At 41.8% G+C, this 23,168-nt stretch overlaps 1 protein-coding gene across 1 annotated transcript; it reads right to left on the bottom strand.

The window, feature by feature from the left end:
• Nucleotides 1-207: 207 nt before the first annotated feature.
• Aadacl2 (arylacetamide deacetylase like 2) lies at nucleotides 208-22,377 on the bottom strand. The gene is given in 5 exon segments (XM_015487293.2): nucleotides 208-1,753; nucleotides 4,764-4,935; nucleotides 6,705-6,774; nucleotides 10,408-10,630; nucleotides 22,240-22,377. Coding segments are annotated over 5 exon segments (1,206 nt in total). The 3' UTR covers nucleotides 208-1,150.
• Between the last annotated feature and the right edge of the window lie 791 nt (nucleotides 22,378-23,168).

Genomic DNA, 23,168 nt, shown 5'->3' with positions numbered 1-23,168 from the left:
TGAGATGCTGAAAATATTACCTTAATAATAATGATGATAATAATAATACTGGGGAATAAGGCTTATCAACTTATGTGCCTGTACTAATATGGCAATAATAAATCCTAGTGTTATTTACAAATAAAAAACACCAACGAAAAATTCTTAAACAATAATGTGTTTTGGAATTGGGTTATCAATAAAACTCACAAGATATGGTTACACTTACACAACACAGACTTTATTCATCCTTAAGAAAAGGCACAGAACAGAGGAAACACCACCTCGCAAACTGCAGCATCCCAGGGACGGCCGGTAAGCAGACCTTGCCTTCCAGTGATGCTCGTCATGCCCCCTCGTGGCCCTGCAGGGTATTGTGCAGTTGGCTTAGGCTGGCATGGGAGGCCCAGCATCACTGGAAGGCAAAGGGGTCTGAAGCTTAAATGTCCTACTAGTTCCAAAGCCTCTGGGAGGTTGAAGGATTCATTCCAGAAATTCAGAAGAACGGAATAAACAATTCCGACTGCCACGCACAGTTGGCAAAGGAAGTTTCTGGACTCATTAACTGCACATAGCAATCCATGAAGTGAACTTCAGGGTCCGAGTTGCTAAAAAATTTGATTAAGGCTCAACCATTTAGGCTGTAGGGATGATCCACAGCCCAGGTTTTGACCTTTTCCTGCTTTGAGCAAAAAAGCCTAGCAGTAGGCAGACTGTATGAAATGAATGGGAAAAAAATAACAGGTTATTGTCCAGTTAATACATGGACAATACCGAATTTGGGGAGAAAACGTCTGCAGTCAAGTGTATGTCCCTCTCTACACAAGGGCCACTGGGATTCTTCTGCCTTAAGCTCCCTCCACACACCACTAGCACCCTCACGGGTGCCCAGGAGCGGCCAGCCTGGGTTTGAACATCTGCTCCTGGTCCTTCCTCAGAGCTTATCAGGGTCAGTGATATTTCCTGGGAATAATAAGGTGAATGTCTTCACTTTATCAAGATCTAAGATTAGGAAAATTAACCAATTGGCTGAAAGATACATGAGAGCCTTTCTTCCAGTTTCAATGTAGGTTTATCCCAAACTCATCCTTCTGTCTGTTAAACTCACAATATTTCACACCACAGTCCTCAATCATAACACTGACTCGCCAGCTCCGTGCACTGTTCAGACTTACAGATTTTCTTCTGACCAACTAATATACTTGTCCTGTATCCGATAGCCTAAACGTAAATGAAACGGTGACATTATGAGCGACAGGGCTCCATGGAATCCGTCCTCTATGTGGTCGTGAGTGACCTGAACTCCGACCTTGCGCAGCCGGGTGACATAGATGATTCCGTCATCTCTCAGGATGTCGTGCTCACAAGTGAGGATGTAGGTCAAGGGCAGGTTCTGCAGCTGAGAATCATTGGCTATCAGAGGTGACACCCTGCTGTCCATCAGAAGTGGATATGAAGGGTCAAGCTTTCCAAGAACTGGCTCCTTGTACACGTGGTTCTTTTTATACTTCTCCGGAAGGAGGACACTCCAGTTAACAAACTTAAACAAATGCCTGGACTCTCGAGGCATGTGCTGGTTTTCCCTCATTGCCTGGGGCAGAGCCTTATCTTTGGTCAAATACAGGGAGCCCAATTTAATTGCCAGGTCCCTGGACAGAATCGGCCCGTGTTTGTTTTCCTGGTGAGATGGCATGAAGATATCAAGTAACTGTAAGCCAGGGTAAATTAAGGCTTGTGCCTTAATTTTATTTTTGAATTCTGGATCATTCTGCAGCTGGAAAAAATAATAATAAAATATTAATGAATCAAAGACTTTCAAACTGCAGGAGCAGGAGGCAAATAAATTCATGAAACAAATTGTAAATTATGGTTAGAAATATTATTCTGATAACATTCACATCCAATTTTGGAGGATAAAAAGTTGCCATTTCCGTTTTATCAGTAAAGAAACCATACACAGAATCACATGCATGTTCACACATGACCACCAACTATAAATGCAATTATGAGATTCTTAGAGAAGATGACAGGATATCTATGTTTAAAAACCTTTTTTCACTAAATTATGCTAAATGAAAAGAAAGAATAAGTATAATGATAAAATACTAATGGCGAGACTCACATGTTAATTCAAAAGGAAATATATCAGAGGAAAGGATAGTCCTGTATGCAATCCGCTTTCAGGACAAAGATCCTGCCATGTGATAGAAAGAGAGTAAGTTATGCCAATTTGAAGTTTGGGAAAAGATGTGGGACTCAATGTGCATGGCTGCTCTTTCCTGAGGTCTCAGCTGAGAGGTGGCTTCCTCTGCCTTCCTAGCCCTATGGGAGAGGACCTACGATCAGCCTCCCAGGAGCAAATGCCCCAGCTACCCCCCAGCTTCTGCAGCTGGGTGGATGGATACCCTCTTTATTCTTTCCACTAGATATTTAATTCCTTTATTCCTGACACTCTCTGAGCTGTCCTCATATCTGTGTACCTTTCTATCTGTGGTCTTTTTCTATCTTCCTATCTATCCATCATCCTTCCATTTTTACCATTATCTATATGGAAACATGAATATATTTATTTTATATTATATATTTATTTATATTCTATTTTTTTAAATTTATAGATTTATTTATTTTTATGGGGGGAAGTTGATAGAGATTGAATCCAGGACCCCTTAGCAGCTGATCCACGTCCCCGGTCCTAATTTTTTATTTATTTTTTATTTGGAGACAGGGTCTCGCTAAGTTGCTTCAGGCCTCAATAAGTTGCTGAGGCTGACTTTGAACTTGTTATCCTCCTGCCTCAGCCTCCCAAGCCACTGGGATTACAGGCATGTGCCGCTGTGCCTGGCTTTTTTATATTTATTGGTGTCATATAGCCTATAAATTACATGTTTTTGTGGGATTGTATATATATAATATGTAGAAGACATATTTTATATATACAATGTATATATAGCAATGAGAAAAATGAAAGGATGAATGAATTAATTTAATTATTCATCCTTCTATTCTTCAAATAAGATAATAGCATTATCATCTTTGTGATCAGAAAAAAAGTATCCGGAAAGCAGTATCAGGCATGTGACAAGCAGGCTCCTGCAATAACCCTTGGCTATTGAAGAATCTGGCTTAGACTCCCTGTCCAAGAGGAGGAACCAACCAGAAGGCTAGGGATCAAAGCAACAGAGGTACTAAAGGGCATGGAGCCTAGGAGGCATGGAGAGCCCTGGAAACACAGTAGTCATGCAGTGTCACCTCTTGGGCAACCAATAAGGACCTGAGTGCAAGGGAAGGATCTGCTAGGCAGCAGTGTTATTACACACAAAGTCAAAGGAGACTAGATAGGGCACATCCTAAACCCCTCTGCCCTTAGTGCAAAACTGCAATTGTCCTTGTCTCTATGGGACCTTTTAGTCACTCTGGATAGAAAGGGCTGATGCTGTTTCAGGACAGGTCCTTCTTGTCTAGAAACTATCCCCCAACTCAGTCACAGCGCGGACCCTGTGCAGCTCAGGGTTGCTCCCCTGCTGAACCGGCTCTGATCCGCCTCTGGCCGTGTCGCTTGATGGCCATATGACTTAGGTACCCATCACACCGCAGGTTTCTGAACACTTTACTAAAGACGTGTTGTCCCCTGTGGAGCTGGCTTCAAGGTTGTGTGGCAAGCACCGTTGAGGGCTGGTATTAAGGATTTATGTTACTGAGAGTTTTATAGTGGCTTAGTAATAGGAGGGGAAGGTTTCTAAACACATGAAATGACCTTCCTAGACAAAGGTGACATACACTCATGGTGCTCTAGAAATAATCTTCAAAAAGATAAAATCACCAAAAGTGTTGCATGCAGAGTTCCCGCACGCAGCTTCGGGACCTGGGGATAACTTCCCAAGTGTCTCACCCCTTGACCCACCCTCCACACGGCTCACTGGGGCCGGGTTCTCCCAGGAATCGTCTGCCTTCTCCCAGTTATTGGAAGCTCTTCTGCTGCTGAGGGTTTCCAGATGCAGGCAAGGACACTTTTAGCCCATGGCCCAAATCTCATGCACCTCAACTGCTTGAAGCCACCTGGGTCTCTGAAACTAAGGAGGCAGAGGGGCTCTGAGATGGGGCAGAGGAGCAGAATTAGGTGCGTTTTCCTCTGGCCACCCTAACAAGAGGCCAAGAGGTCATGGTGGCTCATGGTGGCTTTATTGTATTTCATTTTTATTTAAAGGGTGTATACTAAAAGGTTTCTGCTATACTAACTTTGTTCCATTAAAAAATGGTTTTGAGGTTGAGATTGTGTGTTGAATGGAGTTTACTTTTCAGATATATTACCTAGTGTCGGTTATTGTTCAGCTGCACACAGACAGGGCTTAATCTGAGGGCCAGTTCCTCTTCTGTCTCGGTAGTCATGCTTTTGTATGAGCATGACACATAGCCTAACGTTATGTCATGACACCCTACAGGGCTTAACACGCCAATTACCATCATCCCAAATTCCTGGCAAACTTTACAATTTACGTAGGGAGAAAAACAAACTCCCTATCATGTCACATGGTAGTTCCTAGACATTATTGGGTTTTTCCCCCTAAAATTAGTGATAAAAATAGAGCCTTATACAGCACTATATTTCATCCTCTTGATGTCTTTAAAGTTTTATCTGTCTGAAGATACAATCATGTGAAAAGGACAGAAAGTAGTCTGGGGTGTGTATTTTAACATTTCACAGAGATTGCAGCTGAAATGACAGGTTCTCTTGGGTGGTGCTCATGGCGCGTGTGCTAGGAACATGCATGACATGGAAGACTTACCAGCTCAGTCACTTTTGTTGCCAACACACCCCCAGAACTGTCTCCTGAAATACAGATTCGGGTGGGATCCACTCTATATTTTGCAAGAATGTCATCTTGAAGAAAGAACTTGACCACAAAAATGGAGTCTTCCAGGGAAACTGGGAACTGGTACTGAGAAGCTAGTCTGTAGCTGCAGAGGGGGAACCAAGGTAACAAGACACCCCATGGTTAGACTCTGTTCTCGGCAGTGTGTCCAGGCATCTCCACGGGACCCACAGGGCCAGTCAAGCTGGGCCCCGTTGTGGACCGTCAATCTCACCACCCAGACCTGGGCTTGCTTCTAACTCCTGCTTAAAATAAGAACAGATTTTGGGATGGGGGCTCTGAACTGCTGGTCCCACTGGGAAGGGTGGAGATGTCCTGGTCTCCACCCCACACTGTCACATGTGAGCTCTCAGCAGTGAATCTTCCGTGTGTGGGTTTCATGGAGACACGCTCTGGCTTCCGTCACTTTCTCAGTGTAGTTGACAACTCAAAATTTTTTAGAACCACTGATAGGAACGTGTAGAGATTTAAAAAAAACAAAAAAACAGAAACCATTAAAATAAATGATCTGTCAGCGTCAGGCATTAGAAATTTGTTTAGGTCAAATTAGTACGACCCATTTCATACCATGAACACTGTGCGAAAACTTGATTCAAAATCAAATATAAAAGAAGTATGGCAAGGGATGGTGCTTGGTCATCTTGAGTTCATTTGGAAGACCAATTATGACAGCACGTTTTAACACGTAGGTGTCTGCCACACACTGTCTTCTATTACAGGAGCATAATAGAATTGGAATTTATTTTCTATTTCAAACTATAGTAGTAATCTTAATATTTATAAGAATTGGTGAATTATTTGCATGCCATGCTGAACACTTAGTATTGGCCAGATGGCCCTGGCAATTTTGTTATATTATGATCTGTGTCCAAAATACCCTAATTATAGTGTAATCTTAAAAAGTAACATATCAAAAATGTAGCTGCTACACTCAGTGTTCTTCAGGGTAAAGAACAGCAAATACCATCAGTCACTGATAGAATTCTTAAACCAGAATCAACATCTATCACCATTTGAAGTGTTTATTTAAAATGATAAAGTGGTCTTTTAGTTTAAAATTATAGAAGGAAAGGGAGAATATTCTTCTTGCTGTTGTAAATTAGAAATAGCTCTGAACACACAGGGATCTTCTGATTGCTACAGGGCAGTAGTGATGAGTGCTTCAGCACTGATTCCACTAGAACCTTCCAACCGACCCCCTCAGACCCCCAGGGAGCCAGGAAACCCCACTGTGTCCTTCCCATCAGGCAGGCACCTCTATGTTGCACTATGAAATGGGCAGTAGAGATGGAAAAGTTCCTCCTCCTCAGATCAGGATTTCAGAAGACAGCGTGGGTCAGAAAGTGACCGGCATTTGCTGGCCTTTCTGGAACATGTCTGGAACTGCGGGGAAAGTCGTGGGGTGCTAAGCACCCTCATTTGGAGCATGCTTGAGACTCTCATGGTCCCAGCATTCCCCACCTAAGGCTCCTCCAACCAGGAACATCTTTAAACTTCAGGTCTTTTTTTATCAGCTCAAAAAACTCTCAAATGGGAAATGGGAAACTAAGTTCCCTTCCCAAGTCTCTGACCTGGGGATTAAACTGGGTCATCCTAGAACCTGAGTTTTATATTCCCAGGGGTTGTCACAGCTGTGCTGGCAAAGATGCTCTCCTGGGGTGCCCCTCAGAGGTCCCTCAAGGGCACAGTGAAGTGGAACTAAGCCTGCGAGGAGGCCTGGATATTATATTGTTCATAAAAATCTATGTAAACCCCAAGCCCAGACCAGCCACTCCTGAGGCCTGAGGGGCTGGCCCTGGACAGGACACTGTGCTGTGAGGCGAGGCCTGTGCTGGGGAGAACAATCGCTCTTACTCTGCTCCGACGACAACAGCACCGAGTTTGTTAGCCGTCCGTCTGTTCGTGGAGTCATAAGCCGACAGCTCTGAAAAGGAAGAAATTCAAATGGGCAACCTGTGAACAAGAGCAGTGGGCACCTCCCTGTCTTGGGAAGTGTGGAAACACAGGCCAGGAGCAGGGGATGGAGGACGGTCCCACATCTGCTGCCATGTGGAGGGACACTGTCCGGAATCAAAACCCTCCTCATCCTCAACTCCTCAGACATCCCTGAGCAAGTCCCAGAGGACACCAGACTGTTCACCATGAAGGAGGAAACTGGACACGGCCCTTGGCTCAGGTGCCTTCTGTCAGGACCCTTCTTCCAGGTTCTCTGTGATACACTCGTCAAGGGGTGCCATTCACCAAGGATGCCCAGGTCTATCATGCCTGCTGCGTTCTGCCCAGTGTCATCAGGAAACTGCCAGGAGAGGGTGGATATCTAACTCAAAGGCGTCCATTAACAGAGCTAAGGACACATCAGTAATAGACACGCTGTTGGACCGTCCCAATTGACTCTTGGCTTTCTCAGTACTTGAAGGAGAAGAAGAAAGCGTGTGCCTTGATCTATAACTGGCACGCTCATGACCGTGGTGTCCCTGAAACTCTGACAGGAATCAGCCAGAACTCTCGGAATAACTTGAAGATAACATTAGATCCAGCATGAAGGTTTTCATGGGTTCGGAGGTTCAATCATAGCTCATTTTTTTTTTTCAGGAACTGCTAGTCAGTATCCTTTTCCTTTTCAATAAAGGAACATTAGTTTACCTAATTCCAGGTACACTTCTCAGGGCAATTAAAGAAAAGTGAGACTTTTCCTTTATCAAATTATCTGACACTTACATGAACACATTCATATTTGATTATCTTGTAAATAAATTTTAAGTTATCTTTCTGGGTAGAAGTGATCATTTAAATTTTAGTCTAAATCAACTGATAGGATATACTTGCTATTCTAATTCTTATGATGATTAATTCTGGAATAAATCTAATTACTGTGTACTTAAAGGAATGGAAAGATTGAGAAGGTTGGGTAAAATCTGGAGATAAAATCCTACTAGAAATCAGTGTCAAATACTGACTCAGTATGAATTAACTCATTCAAAAGGCACTGACTGGGCGTTCACTGTGTAAAAGGCAAAGATGTGATAACTGCTATCAAATGGGAAAGAAAAATGTATTCATGGTGGGAAAAAGTGGATTCAGAGGCAAAGGTTCCTGAGAACCCAGAGTTCAGGGGAGCAAATGCAGTGAGTACAGTCAAAGTCTAGAGAGGAAGAGGGTAGGAAGTAAGGCACCCCAGGGAAATGAGCGTACGGCTGTCCAAGTTTGGATGGTGCACTTAAGATTTCTTTGTCAACAAGTGGTGGATATTATCAAAGTTCAATAATAATTTCCATGGTCAGCTTCCCATATTACAAAGGTTTAATCCTGAAGAAGGTGACACAGTTGAAGAACGAGGGTGAACCAGCAGAGAAAAAGCAACAGGAAGAAATCTGAATGATGAATTATGTCTTTTGGTTTTGACAGAAAAAGAGAAGAAATCTAGAGAGCAGTGTGGACAGAGCCAGTGACTGGACTTGGAGCTGAGGGACAGAGTGTGACCGTGCTCCTAGCCGTGCGTGGACCCACATGAGCTAAGGAATCTGGGTTTTGTTGGTGGTGGTTTTCTGGGGGCTTCAGGGTCGTTGTTATTTATTGGTTTTCTGAAATTCTTGGAAGGTAACGATGAGATGACCATTTCTGTTATGCTTGAGTTCATGTTACATTAACCCAGTTTAATTGTTTCTCACCCTGGGTTGACCGCAAGCTCCTGCTGAGGCTGGCTGATCTATGGCTTCTTAGGTGCCTTGGCCTGGTCAGCAGTTGAATTTACTGATGTCAGGATATAATAGTTAGGCTGCAGGTTCTCTGGGGACATAGGTGAAGATGCGGAGCCAAAACTCAGTATCTGGAGTGGGGGTGGGGGCAGGGACAGGAGGACAGTGTGGAGGACCACATGAAAGCAGAGTCAAACCTGAGACGGAGGAATCCTGGGGAGCATGGGCACTACACAGGGCAAAGAAAGAACCCACGTGTTTGACAGAGGGAGAAGGAGGTGGAGGTAAGGAAGGGAATTCTGTTGAGGGACCAAAGGAGTAGAGAGCCCTACAGTGGGGCAGGGGGCAGTGGCCATTTTCCAATGACAGCTTGAGAACTCATCACAGAGGCATAGACAGATCTGCAGTGTATGCCCAGGAGCCCGAGAACAGGATGAGTGGTAGGCAGTGACCGGGGTCCAGGAAGGACGGGGCGGGGGAGAGATGGCCAGGTGGTGGGGTCCACCAAAGCACACACTGTCAGGTAGGAGAATGAAGGAGAAATGTTGATAAAATCCAATCCCGAAGTTGGAGAGAACAGGGTCCCAAACCAAGTAGAAGATCAAAGTTTGCCAAAAGATTAAAAAAAAAAAAAGCCTTTTCCTAAGTCATCAAAAAGAAGTGGATTACTGATGGCCATGGTGCTGATAACGTGAGATGGGCAGAGGTGAAGTGATGGGCACCGACTTGTGGACTCACACCTTGAGAGCTGATAGGGAAGGACCCGGGAGACCTGGATAGTGTTGAGAGCTCAGAGGTCCTGGGGGCGAAGGGGTAACAGCATGTGAGAGACACTACCCACCAGCAGTGACACCCCATGCCATGCCTGTGGACCTGCCGTAGGGCCTGGGCCTGGTGACTGCCCCCACCACTGACAGGAGGACTCAGAAAACCACTTAACCTCTGTGTCTGTTTCCTCACGTCTGAAACTCTGATCACAATACCTGACCCCAGGACGGGCTTACCTTGCGGTCATGGGCCACCCATCTGAATACAGTAGCTTTCTTGCATATTTTGAAACATAGACAGAAAACGAAGCCAAACTTCTGGATATAATAGTTAGGCTGCAGGTTCTCTGGGGACACGAGTCTTTTTCCTGGTTTCTGACATCTTCTAGGTACATAGTATAACACCCTTGTACCCTGTGACACGCAGTGACCTCCTAACATTCATCAATGGTCTAAACATGTGTGTGTGTTTGTGTGTGTGTGTGTATGTGTGTGTGTGTTGGCTACTCCACAGCATTCCTTGGAATTATCTCCAAATATTAGATGGGTACACAGGTTTTAAGAGAAGAGCTAATTATTCACTTCTACTTCATCTTTTCACTTTGTGGCCAAATCAGATGTTAGATTCTGAGCTTCCACACCACTGGTGCCTGGGAGCCTCTGACCTGAACCCTGTGTCCACTGCTCAGTAGCCACTAGTTGTGTCATTTCTGATTTGACCTGACTCTGGATTCACCTGAGTTTTTCTGAGAGTAAATTCAGGTCCTTTGCTAATTTGTAATTTAATACTCAAGGTGGCTGTTTGAACTTCCCATTCCCGGCTATCAATGGAAGTATATTTGATGATAAAGTTTATAAAATCTCATCTAATGATTTTTATTATTTTATTTGCCACACTGTGTATGAAGAAGTGTGAGTGAACCATAACTGATATAGTCCACAATGTCTCTGTAAAATGCATTCACATAGTCACAAAAATAAATGCTGCATAAACAAATGTTCTGTCAATCCTACATATAGACACAACATAGTTTAATATGAACACACAGTTTACACTAAGCCCAACCCACAGCCATATAAATAAAATGCACTTACTGCAAGTTCCCAAGACAAAGGCACCGCCGTGGAGAAAAATCACCGCTGGTCTCTGCTTTTCCAACTTCCTTTTTGGCAAGTACAGGCGTACCAGAATGTCTCCAAAGGCTGTGTCGAGGACCGTAACGTTTTCATCTGAAATTGGTTTTGTAACATCCAGTCTCAGTATTGTGAAAAACCATTCTTCGCACCTCATAAGTCCTATGCTTTCAAACAATGTACCCTATTAAGACAAAATGAAACAAAAATAGTAAGAATTATTCTGGAGAAGACGGCACACCGGATCCAAGCAGCAGCCCCAACCCCTGCTAAGCCATGCAAGCAGGGCTGGCTGCAGAGGTAGACAATTGTCAGGGCTCTAAACTCAAGCTTGGACAGCTAGAGACTTGGGGGCACCTGGAGTTTGGTTACTGGGGCAGAAAATAAGAACAGAATTTTTTGGCCCTGAACCCTGACCAGGGTGGGGCCAAGGACAGGGGTAACAAAGAGAGAAAGACAAAGAGGGAAAGCCCCAGTTACTCCCTTATCCATAGCTACAAAGAGAAGCAAACCAAGTCAAATTGGGAGACCGTGACGGAGATCTCAAGGCTTAGTTCAAATTGTGGACTGAAAGTCATGCTGGGCAGGAGCCATTCTGTAGAGCCATTTTGTAGAGTCCTTAGCCAGCTGGTCTCCCTAGAGGAGACCAAATCACGCAGTTTCCCCCATCTTCAGGCAATGGACACTGGACCCCAGACACAGGGATCATAAAAAAACCCCAAGAGCTGCAGCCAGCATGGAGGCTTCTGTGCCACAGACCCAGAGAGGCTGCGCCCACAGGTCCCGCAGTTGCAGCCAGCTGGCCAGCCATTAGACACCACCACTACAAGAAGCCCTGGCAGGGGGAGCAGGTGCTCAGCACTCCCCAGCAGCCAGCGACAGCCATGAGCCCTGTGCCCTGCACCCCCACACCCCATAGAAACAGCCAGCAGATGCAGCACTCTCCAAACATGGGCCTTGGGCCTCTGGGCTAACAAGCCCCAGCTGGTGAGCACACCATAGCAACCTGAGTCGGGCATGGCGGGATACACCTGTCATCCCTGCAACTTAGGAGTATAGCGAGTCAGATGCCAGCAACAGCAACTGAGCAAGACTCTGCCTCAATTTTTTTAAAATTAAAAGGGCTCAGGGAGTAGCTCAGTGGCAGATGCTACTGTATTTAATCTCCAGTTCAGGGGTGGGGGAGAGGAAGGACAGAAAGAAAACTATAGCAACCAGGGACGTAGTTCCTGTGCCTGGCATCTCTTGGAGGGGTCACAGCTGTGAGTCCCAGGGTCCAGTCCAATCACCTCTCCCTCAGGTGCAGAGCCCACAGAAGGAAGTCCCTGAGGACAACCCCAAAGCAGCCAGCAAAGAACTTCCTGCATCAATAGCAGGAGTACGGCCCACCAAGGGCTTACAGCGGAGCACCCCACAGACATCACTCACTGAGCAGTGTGCAGCCTGCACACTCCAGAGGGGCCGCAGCCACATACCTCTCAAGGGCCACTCAGTGCCACATCAACCAGGCCACAGCACCTCTACCTTAGACTGCCACACCCTGCACACCCTGAAGTGCACACAGGGCGCCCCTGCTGCATCTAACCACCCTGGTACATGGAGTTTTTCACTAGAAGGCACCCAAGACTGCACCCTCAAACAGGGAGTAACTCAGCTGCTCAGTCACAATTAGGACCTCTCTGACCCTCCAGAAAGCTAGGAGTACCTGGACACATCAAAGATCAAAAGGAGCCTTCTAGAATCACATCAGAGGTGAGCTGCTGTGCTCACTACCTCTACCCAGGAAAACTTAGAGGAAAAGCCAAGGAGCAGTGAGCATCTTCTGAAGGTCCAAATCCTGATGAAATCCAGATCAGGAACTCATAAGAAATCTTCCCACCTCAGCAAAAAATATCAAATAGCTCTAATGTCAGTTTTGATCTCACAGCTATGACCTTTTGTATTGAATTGATAGATCTTCCTTTATTATTCAATATTGCAGGTCTCAACCCAATTGGTTGTATTCCTGCTGATATTTTAAATAATTAACTGGAATCACCCTTCCTCTCTGCTTGCCTGTCTCAGGTTACACTTGCTCCTCTTGGGCGCTTTTCCCTCTAGCATTACCTGCATCTGCCTCAAATACACTCCCACTTTTTTCTTGTTTTTATCTTAGATTCCATTACTTTTTCAATATTTTCTTTTATCTTTCTTTTGCTTCTTTGCCCATTGCTTCTCTTCTCCCCTTTCAGCCCCTATATAGTGTAATAATAATTTTACTCTATTTAATAACTAATTTCTCAACCTATTGAAAAACATTACTACAATTTTATACTTGGATTAGAGGAATAATGGAGAACATTTTCAACAAGTTTTTCCACTCTGAGGTTTATCAGCACACTGCTTTGTTCTAAAGTGATTGCAGTTAATAGCATGTAGCATCTTGTCACAAAGTGGTGCTGGATACTGGGCACAGGAAGGGCATCCTTTGGGAGTATCGATACTTGAATATTCACTCAACCTGGGGCACCTAAGAGAAAGAAGCTCACTAAAGAACAGTCACTTGCATGAAAGTAGAAGAGATCATCATCCCAGCACATTGACATATTTACAAAAAAAAAAAATGAAAAAGCAAGGGAAGAAGCTACCCCAGATATCCATCCCACAACAATTGATCCAATCACAGTGGAGGAAATATTGGATAAAGAATTTAGAAAGTTCAAACCTAACACATTTAGTGAGATAAAAGAAGATGTAAGGAATGAACTTAGAATACAGGGAATAAAATATCATTTCAATAAAGAGATAGAAATTCAAGAAAAAAATAGAATTCCTGGAAATGAAAGACTCAATAAATCAAATTAAAAATTCAATTGAAAGCATTACCAATAGATGAGACCACATTGAAGACAGATTCTCAGACCTCAAAGACAAAGTATATGATTTTGAAAATAAAACTGACAATAAATAAAAGATGATAAGATACCATAACAATATTCAAATATTTGTCAATATTTGTCTTGGAAAACATTGAGACAAAATCAAGGAGTCATTGACATAGGAGAAGGCACCAAAATGCAAACTAAAGGAATGAACAAACTTTTCTATGAAATAACATCAGAAAAAAAATTTCCAAGTGAGATGGAAATCCCACTACAAGAATACAAGATATACAAGTATACAAGATAAAAAAATAATCATCTCTAAAACATATTATAATTATAATGTCTAACAAGGAAAAAATTTTAAAAGCTTCAAGAGAAAAACAATAGGTCACATTTAGAGGTAAGCCAATTAGACTACCTTCTGATGTCTCAACCCAGGCCCTAAAAGCATTGGAATAATATATACCAAGCCCTGAAAGATAATAGCTACCAACCAAGATTGTTATATCCAGAAAAATTATCCTCTAGAATTTAAGATGAGAAAAAAAACTTCCTTGATAAGAAATCATAACCACTAAGCCACTATTATAAAACATACTCAAGAAACAGTGAAAGATTTTACTGACAAGACACAAAAATAAATAAATATCAAAGCCAGCCTATGGATGAATCCCACTCTAGAAGACTAGTCAATCAAAGAACCATTAAGTCTAAAATAATATTATGAATAAATCAAAATGTAAAGAAATAAAAATCATCTCTATAATAACACTGAATATAAATGGTCTAACCTCACCAATCAAAAGTCAAAGATTGGCAGAATGGATTAAGAAAAAAACAAGACCCATTCCTATGCTGTTTACAAAGAAAGTCACCTTATAGGAGGGACATCTACAGACTGAAGGTGAGAGGACAGAAAAAAATATATACCATGTAAATGGAGACTAAAGTAAGTACGAATCTCTACTTTCACATCTGGCAAAAATATTTCAGTCCATAATTAATCACAACATACAACCGGGTCATTTCATACTGGTTAAGGGAATCATTCAACAAGATGTAATGATTGTGAATATTTATGACCCAAATGTTAGGGCATCTACGTATGAAAAGCAAATCCTACTCTACGTAAGTGGAGTAGGATATAGTAATACTGGGAGATTCCACACACTTCTCTCACCGGTAGATCTTCCAGACATAAACTAAGTAAAGATTCTTCAGAAAAGAAAAAAATAACAACAAAATACAATTAATCAAATGGACCTAATAGCCTTCTATAGCATATTTCACCCATCCACAACCAAATTCATTTTCTTTTCAGCTGCACATGCAACTTTCTCTAAAGTGGACCATATTTTAGGACACAATATAAGTCTTAGAAAATACAAAAAATAGAGATAATTCCTTGCATCATATCAGATCATAATGGAATAAAATTGGAAATCAATAACAATATAAAAATCAGAAAACATTTTAATACATGGAGATTTAATAATATACTTTTGAATGAGAAATGGGGCATACAAGAAATCAGGAGAAAATTTCAAAAACTCTTAGAAAGAAACAGAACAGAGATACAATATATCAAAATCTCTGGGGTAGTAATAAGGCAACTCTAAGAGGTAAGTTTGTATCATTATCTGCATTTTTAAAAATCCACAGAAATATCTTAAATAAACAATTTAATATTATGCCTCAATACCCTAGAAAAGCAAGAACAAACTGATTCCAAAATCAGTAGAAGACAGGAAATAATTGAGATCACAGCCTAAATTAATAAAATTGAGAATAAAAAATACAAGAATCAATGTAACAGAGTTGGTCCTTTGAAAAGATAAATGAGATTGATAAAAACCTTAGTCAAACTAACCAAAAGACAGAAAATGCAAATCAACAAAATCAGAGATGAAAAAGAGTCATCACCTGACATTTCTGAAATCTAGAAAATCATTGGGAACTATTTTGAAATTGTATATTCCAATAAATTGGAAAATATAAAAGATATTGACAAATTTCTAAACACATATGACCTACCTATATTAAACCATGAGGATATAGGAAACCTCCTGGTTTCCAACATCAAACAATGATATCAAAGTCTTTTCCTTAAAAGACTTCCTCATAAGTCTTTTAAGGAAAAGGAAAGCCCAGGACCAGATGGATTCTAAGTTCAGTTTTAAATCAGACCTTTATAAAGAACTAATGTGAATCTTCCTCAAATTATTTCATAAAATAGAAAGGAAAGAGCCGGGCATGGTGGTGCAGGCCTGCAATTCCAGTTCTGCCACACGACCAGCGCTGGCTTCATGAAAGAAGGTTCGGTTCATAAGAAATTGCTAGGGAGTTTTAAATTAAAGAGACAGACTCTCATTACCTTTAACACCAGCTCCTAGACGGCTTCTCCTAGCTCCTGCCTCCAGCCACCTAATGCAGTGGTGAGGTTTCCAGAAGAGCTAACAAGAGAGGGAGAGCACGCCAGGGAGTGAACTTTTATTGAGGAACAAAAAATTCCAGGGAAAATCCCATCCAATGAAGGTTAAGGGGGGCAGCATCCCAAGGTCAAGGGTGACAATTGGGTCTTCAGGACAGTGGCCAGGTACACCTCTGCACGGACAAGCCCTCGGACCTGGGAAAGGGTGGGGAAGGCTTTAACACAGCTGTGTCTAAGCGCCTCTCACCCAGCCAGGGAGGTAACTCAAATCATGTGCGAGGATGGCCTCCCACATCCAGTGGCTCTAGAGGCAGAGGCAGGAGCATCACGAGTTCAAAGCCAGCCTCAGCAATTTAGTGAGACATCAAGCAACTCAGTGAGACCCTGTCTCTAATTAAATTAAAATAGGGCTGGGGATGTGACTCAGTGGTCGAGTGCCCCTGAGTTCAATCCCCAGTAACTCCCCCCCAAAAAAATAGAAAGGAAAGGAATACTCCCAAATTCATTCTATGAAGCACTGTCACCCTTATATAAAAATCAGACAAAGATAGATGAAGAAAAGGGAATGACAGATCAACATTCCTGATGAACATAGACACTAAAATCCTTTATAAACACTAGCAAAATACATTCAAAAACACATTAAGAAGATTGTACACCATGATCAAGTGGGCTTCATCCCGGGGAAGCAAGGTTGTTTCAATATATGCAAATTACTAAATGTGATTCATCATAGAAGTAGAGCTAAGAGAAATAATTTCATAATTACTTCAGTAGATGCAGAAAACACCTTTGACAAAATCCAACATCCATTTAAGTCAAAAACACCAAAGAAATGAGGGAAGGAATGAACTTTTCTCAACATAATAAGAGGATATGTAAGACAAAATCAAGGTCAATATCATATTGAATAGAAAGAAACTGAAAGCATTTTCTCTCTAAAATCGGGAAAAAGATAAGCATGTGCACTCTCTACACTCCTATTCAATATAGTTCCTAAAACTCTAACTCTCAACAAGGGAAGGAAATTAGAGGGACACAAGTGGAGAAAAAAGGAAGTCAAATTATCTCATTGTGCTGATAACAGGATCCGACATCTAGAAGCCACCACAACTCCCCAGAAGACTTCTAGTGCTGATAAATAAAATTCTAAAAGTTGACAGGATACAAAATCAATATCATATAATCAATAGTTTCTCACACTCCAATAATGAATCTGCTGAGAAAAAAATTAGGAAAACCATCCATTCACAAGACCCTCAGAAAAATACCTAGAAGTAAGTCTCACCAAGGAGGTGAAAGAACTCTGTAATGAAAAGTATAGAACGCTGAAGAAAGAAATTGAAGAAGACCTTGAAGGATGGAAAGACCTCCCATGTTCCAGGACACACAGAATTAATATTGTCAAAGTGGACACTTTATCAAAAGTATTCTATAGAGTCACTGCGATACCCATCCAAATACCAATGTCGGTCTTCACAGGACTAGATGAAAAAAATTCTGACATTCATATGGAAGAGTAGAAGACCCGAGTGGCCAAAGCAATACTGAGAAAGAAGAATGACATTTGTGGGATCAGGATCCCTGATCTGAAATTATACTGCAGAGCTATAGCAGCAAAACAGCATGATACTGGTATCAACTAAGATATCAATGGAATAGAATAGAAGATACAGAGACAAACCCACCTAGACACAGTCATCCCATACCCAGTAAAGGAGCCAAAAATAGACATTGAAGGAAAGACAGCCTTTTAAACAAACATTGCTGAAAAAACTGGATATACATGTGTAGAAGAATGAAAGTAGATCCCCCTCTTTCTCCCTGTACAAGAGTCACCTCACAGTGCATTAATGGCTAAGGAATTAGAACAGAAACTTTGTAACTTCTGGAAGAAAACATAGTGTCAACAAGCCAGAACATTGGCACAGAGACCAACTTCCTTAACAAGACCCCCAAAACTCAAGAAATGAAGCCAAAAATTAATACGTGGAATGACATTAAGTTAAAAGGCTTCTGCACAGCAAAGGAAAGAAGAGCATGAAGAGAGAGCCTACGGAATGTGTGTGTGGGAGGGGGAATCCTTGCAAGCCACTCCTATGACAGGGAAATAATATCCATAATACACAAAGAACTCAGAAAACCTGACACAAAAATCAAATAACCCAATCAACTAATGAGCAAAAGAACTAAACAGATATTTCTTAAAAGAAGAAATACAAATGACCCACAAACATATTTTAAAACCTTCAACATTCCTAGCAATCAGGGAAATGCAAATCAAAACTATACATCTCACTCTAGTCATAAAAGCAATCATCAAGAATACAAATAATATGGGCTGGGGTTGTGACTCAGAGCTAGAGTGCTCACCTAGCATGCGTGGGACACTGGGTTTGATCCTCAGCACCACATAAAAAATAAAATAAAGATATTGTGTCCACTTATAACTAAAAAAAAAAGAATACAAATGATAAGTGCTGGTGAGGATGTAGGGGGAAAGGTACACAAATACACTGTTGGAGGAACTTCAAATTAGTCCAACTACTCCAGAGAGCATAGAAATTCCTCAAAAAACTAGGCATGGATCCACCATATGACCCAATTATACCACTCCTTGATATTTATCCAACAGAACAAAAAATCAGCATAGTATAGTGATACAGGCACATCGATGTTTATATCAGCTTAGTTCACCATAGCCAAGTTATGAAACCAGCCCACATACCTGTCAACAGGTGAATAAAAAAGGAAAATACAGTGTACATATACAATGGGATTTATCTCCGACATAAAGAAGGGTGAAATCTTGTCATTTGCTGGTAAATGGATGGAAATGGGGACTGTCATGCTGAGTGAAATATGCCAGGCTCCGAAAGTCAAGGATGGAGTGGTTGTTTTTCCTATGTGGAAGTCAGAGCAACGTAAGGGGAAAAGGGAAGGGGTGGGAGGTCAGGGGAGGGGAGGAAGGGAATGGAGAGGAGGGAGGGTGGATGGGAAAAGGGAGGAATTACAGAATGAGATGGAGCAAAAGATGCTATATACATGTACAAATATACCACAGTGAACTCTGCCTTCATGTACATCTATAAATCACCCAATTAAAAACTAATAAATAAATAAAAGGAAGTCCAGTAGAGGAAGGGAAATATTGGAAGGGTGGGAGGGAAAGTGGAGGTCTTGGGGAACTGAGGTGGAGCAAATTATATCCATGCAAATATGAGCATGTGAGTATGAACCCCACCATTGGTATAACCATAATGCACTGATAAAAACATCTAAAGAAGTTTGAAACAGTGAGCACATTGATTTTCTGTAGTAGGAAGTGAACATAAAGATGCAAAGAACAGCAGGAGTAACCCTAGTGGCACAGCAGATGTCCCCCTGTGCAGCCTAACGCAGAGCTACTGCTGGTTCTAGAGAAAGTGCGGTGTGTGGCGGCTGAGAACAAGAGTAATCTCATTCAGATTCATCAGCTTCTGGCCTGGGTTCATCTTTCACAGCTCCTCTCCTGGAGTAGATGCTGAGCCCTTCTCAACTAAGAAATTACCAGCTGCCTCTCCACATTATTAAATTACCAGCTGCCTCTCCACATTATTAGATGGGGTTTGGCAACCAATGCCCTCCTGCTTCATGGCAACCATGCAATATAATATATTAGCTCCCTCATTTTGCAGTTGAAGACACTGAGCCACAAAAAGATTAAGTACATTCTGAAGATATAACTGCTTTTACTTAACACACACACACACACACACACACACACACACAAAGCCTAATCAATTTGTGGGTTAAGGAACTAAACAGGCACTTCACAGAAGAAATACAAATGGCCAACAAATATATGAAAAAATGTTCAACATCTCTAGCAATTCGAGAAATGCAAATAAAAACTACTCTGAGATACCATCTCCTTCTAGTCAGAATGGCAATTATCAAGAATACAAGCAACAATAAATGTTGGCAAGGATGTGGGGGAAAAGGCACCCACATACATTGCTGGTGGGAGTGCAAATTGGTGCAACCACTATGGAAAGCAATATGGAGATTCCTCAGAAAACTTGAAATGGAACCACCATTTGACCCAGTTATACCACTCCTTGAAATATACCCAAAGGACTTAAAATCAGCCACATCATGTTTTTATAGCAGCTCAATTCACAATAGCTAAGCTATGGAACCAACCTAGGTGCCCTTCAACAGATGAATGAAGAAAAAAATGTAGTCTATATATACAATGAAATATTACTCAGTCATAAAGAAAAATAAAATTCTGAGATTAGCCAGTAAATGGATGGAACTGGACAATATTTTCCTAAGTAAAATAAGCCAATCCCAAAAAACCAAAGGCTGAATATTCTCTCTGAGATGCAGATGCTAACACACAATAGGGGAGGGGAGAAGGAAGAATAGAAGTTCATTGTACTAGACAAAGGGGAATGAAGGGAAGGATGTGGGGATGGGAAAAGGAAAGAGGAGAAGGAATCGGACATCACTCTCCTATATTCATAGATGAATACATGACTAGTGACACTCCACAACAGGCATGACCACAAGAATGGAGTCCTGCATTATACTCCATGTGTGTATAATTTGTCAAAATAACTCTACTATCATGTATGTCTAAAAAGAACAAATACAAATAAAATAAACATCTAGCTGGTTTTAAAGCTCAGGCTGTTTCTCCTGCCTTACACTGTCTATAATTAGAATGGGTTACTTCCGAGTACTAACTTTCTCCATGCTATTATATCAAGAACTGTGATGATCATTTATCTGGTATGTGTTAATATTTTTATTTCTCCTGGTAATCACTTGAATTATCTAGTCAGGATGATAACAAATGGCTCACCCTTGAACATGGGCAAGCTGACTGACCACTACCAGAACCCTGCAAGCACTTCTCTGGCATTTCACCTCCTACATAGGCACGTGCAAAGAGGAACAAATGGATGAAATGGCTTCTATTTTATGTGTGCCCCATCATTTTATTTTGCATTTGAGAAAGAAAAGGTCATATTCTACCAGTTTTCAGAAGATGCACATACTGACCAGGAATAAGTATCGGTCACTTCACAGTCTAAAGATGCACAAGCAGCTTCTCTGTAGGGTGACATTGCTCATCTGCCTGTTTTCCTAGTGTCCAGTGAACAGAGTGGGACCCTTGAAATTAATAGGAAAGAGCATATCATGTCCTGGACGGCTCAGTGGCTTTGAACTTTCAGTAGGAGGCACCTCAGGAACAGAGCCCAGAGCTCTGTGGTCTCTTTCGGCAGCACAGGGGGCATCCCTGTCCTTCTTTGCCACTCTGCTCTCTCCTCTCTGGTCATTTGTTCTCCATCACTGTCCTCTCCCTAAGCGTCCTACTCACTATCATTTGCATGCCCCCCGAGGGCAGCGTATCCTGGCAAGGGAGCCTGGTGTTCTAGTATGTTAGGTTGGAATCCAAATTCTGACACTTTCACACACGAGGGCTGAGATGTAGCAATGAAGTACTGACGTTAGGTAAGAGCAGCAGCAGATCTCAAAGTGTGGTCTCCCAACCCTTGGGGGTCTCGGACACATTCAGAGAGCACACGTGATACCATCACTCTTCTACCTCTTAGGAAAATCTAATTTGCTCACGAGGTGGGGGAAGCTCTCACAACAGACTAGCTACTGAGGCATGCGGGAGAACCCAGCTTCCAGGATGAAACACATCAAAGGAATCTGAAAAAATGTTGACTGTCATAAAGTCTTTTCTGTTTAAAAAGCACGTTTTAATGAAACTATATCGTTTAGGTTAACTTATGATGGGTTTACCATTAAGTGAAATCGTTCTAATGAGGTTGATTTCCAATGCAGTTAACACTGATGAACGTAGCCCACATAAATAAGCTCTTTTAGGTCCTCAGTAATGCACAGAATGTACAGACTTTCTGAAACCTGAAAGTTTGGGAACTACTTAGAAAGGGAAAAACATTGAAATAGTAAAAGCACTACATACACATCAAAATGTATATAATTGATATATACATGTAAGTTTTAAGAGAACATGCCAGAATAGGTTACATCAAAAAGGTTCAATATAGGGCTGGGGTTGTTGCTCAGGGGCGCTTGCCTAGCCTATGTGAGGCCCTGGGTTCTAGTCTCAGCACCACATATAAATAAACAAAAGTAAAGGTCCATTGATAACTAAAAATTATTTTTTAAAAAAGTCAAATATACCAAACTATTAAACAAAATTCTCAAATTTTCCATTTGGACAATATCATTTCTATAATTCTTATCACAATATATAGTCATTACCTTTAGATACAGATTCTTAACAAAAATTCTGTCTCCCTCTGCTTCCTATGGATTCAAGCAAACATATTAATGATTAATTAAATTGAACATATTAATATTATTTGGTCAATTTATTCTAAAAGAAACCCAGTCTCTCTTTAAATTGCAACCTTAAAGAAAGTTCATATGGACTTAAGATGAGGCATCCCAATTCCCCAGGAAAAGCATTACCATGAGTGAGATAATTTTCACGACAGCATCCAAGATCCCGACTTTCCAGCGCTCCTCAATGTTTTAGGGGATGGGTGTGTAGATGTAATAAGCAAAGAGAAGACAAGACAGTCCGAAGCACACAGCCTTGCACCCCATGGCACCCACTTCTGTAGGGTGACAATGTCATGTCACCCCATATATACTGGGTACTGAATAATAGGACAAAGGTAGATGGCAAACTCTCTCTCAAGCCATAGGAACATTGCAGCAACAGGCTGAGCTCTGGTTCCAAAATCAGCAGTGACTGTGGCAACTGCTTCTGAAGCTGCACTTGACCCTGAACCTGAATTCAGATAAGTCCTCTCAGGTGCGCATCCATGGCCAGCCACTCCAAACACCCGCAGCCAGCAGGAGCTCTTTTCTGTCCTGAGACATTAGTTAGCAGACTGCACCCGAATCCTCAGCAGAGCACAAGAGGAGACATGAAACCCATTTTTCTGATGATTCTTTTGTGAAGATTAATGACAAGAGTTAAAAAAAAAAAAAGCATAACCAGTTAGATCACACCTAATCAACCTCAAGCCATATGCCTAATGCACAGAGCATTAAGAGAATTAAATTCCACTGGGATCGGCTGAGCATTGGGCAATGTGAGTCGAAGCTGCTGCTCTTGTCCAGATTCCAAAATTAATTTACCCAGCCAAGAAACATTTATGCAGTTTTACGTTAAACTTGAAAAGTTTTTTGATCCACATAGCTATATTATCACGTGGGAAGTATTAGGCAAAAAGCATATAAACGTGGGTAAAACCAGGCATTTGTCCACTTTTTGTGGAGCTTCCTGTCGCAGAGCCTGAGAGGAAGCTGAGTGTAAATGAGCACACACATGCGTGATGGAAAATCCAACCCACTTTTGAAATATCAGCCGAGTTTTGTGGCAGTACCTG

This window comes from Marmota marmota, unplaced genomic scaffold (genome assembly GCF_001458135.2).
Source record: "Marmota marmota marmota unplaced genomic scaffold, marMar, whole genome shotgun sequence".
Classification (NCBI taxonomy): Eukaryota; Metazoa; Chordata; class Mammalia; order Rodentia; family Sciuridae; genus Marmota; species Marmota marmota.
The sequence above is the reverse complement of the archived record's forward strand: the minus strand, read 5'-3'. Positions and strand labels throughout refer to the sequence as shown.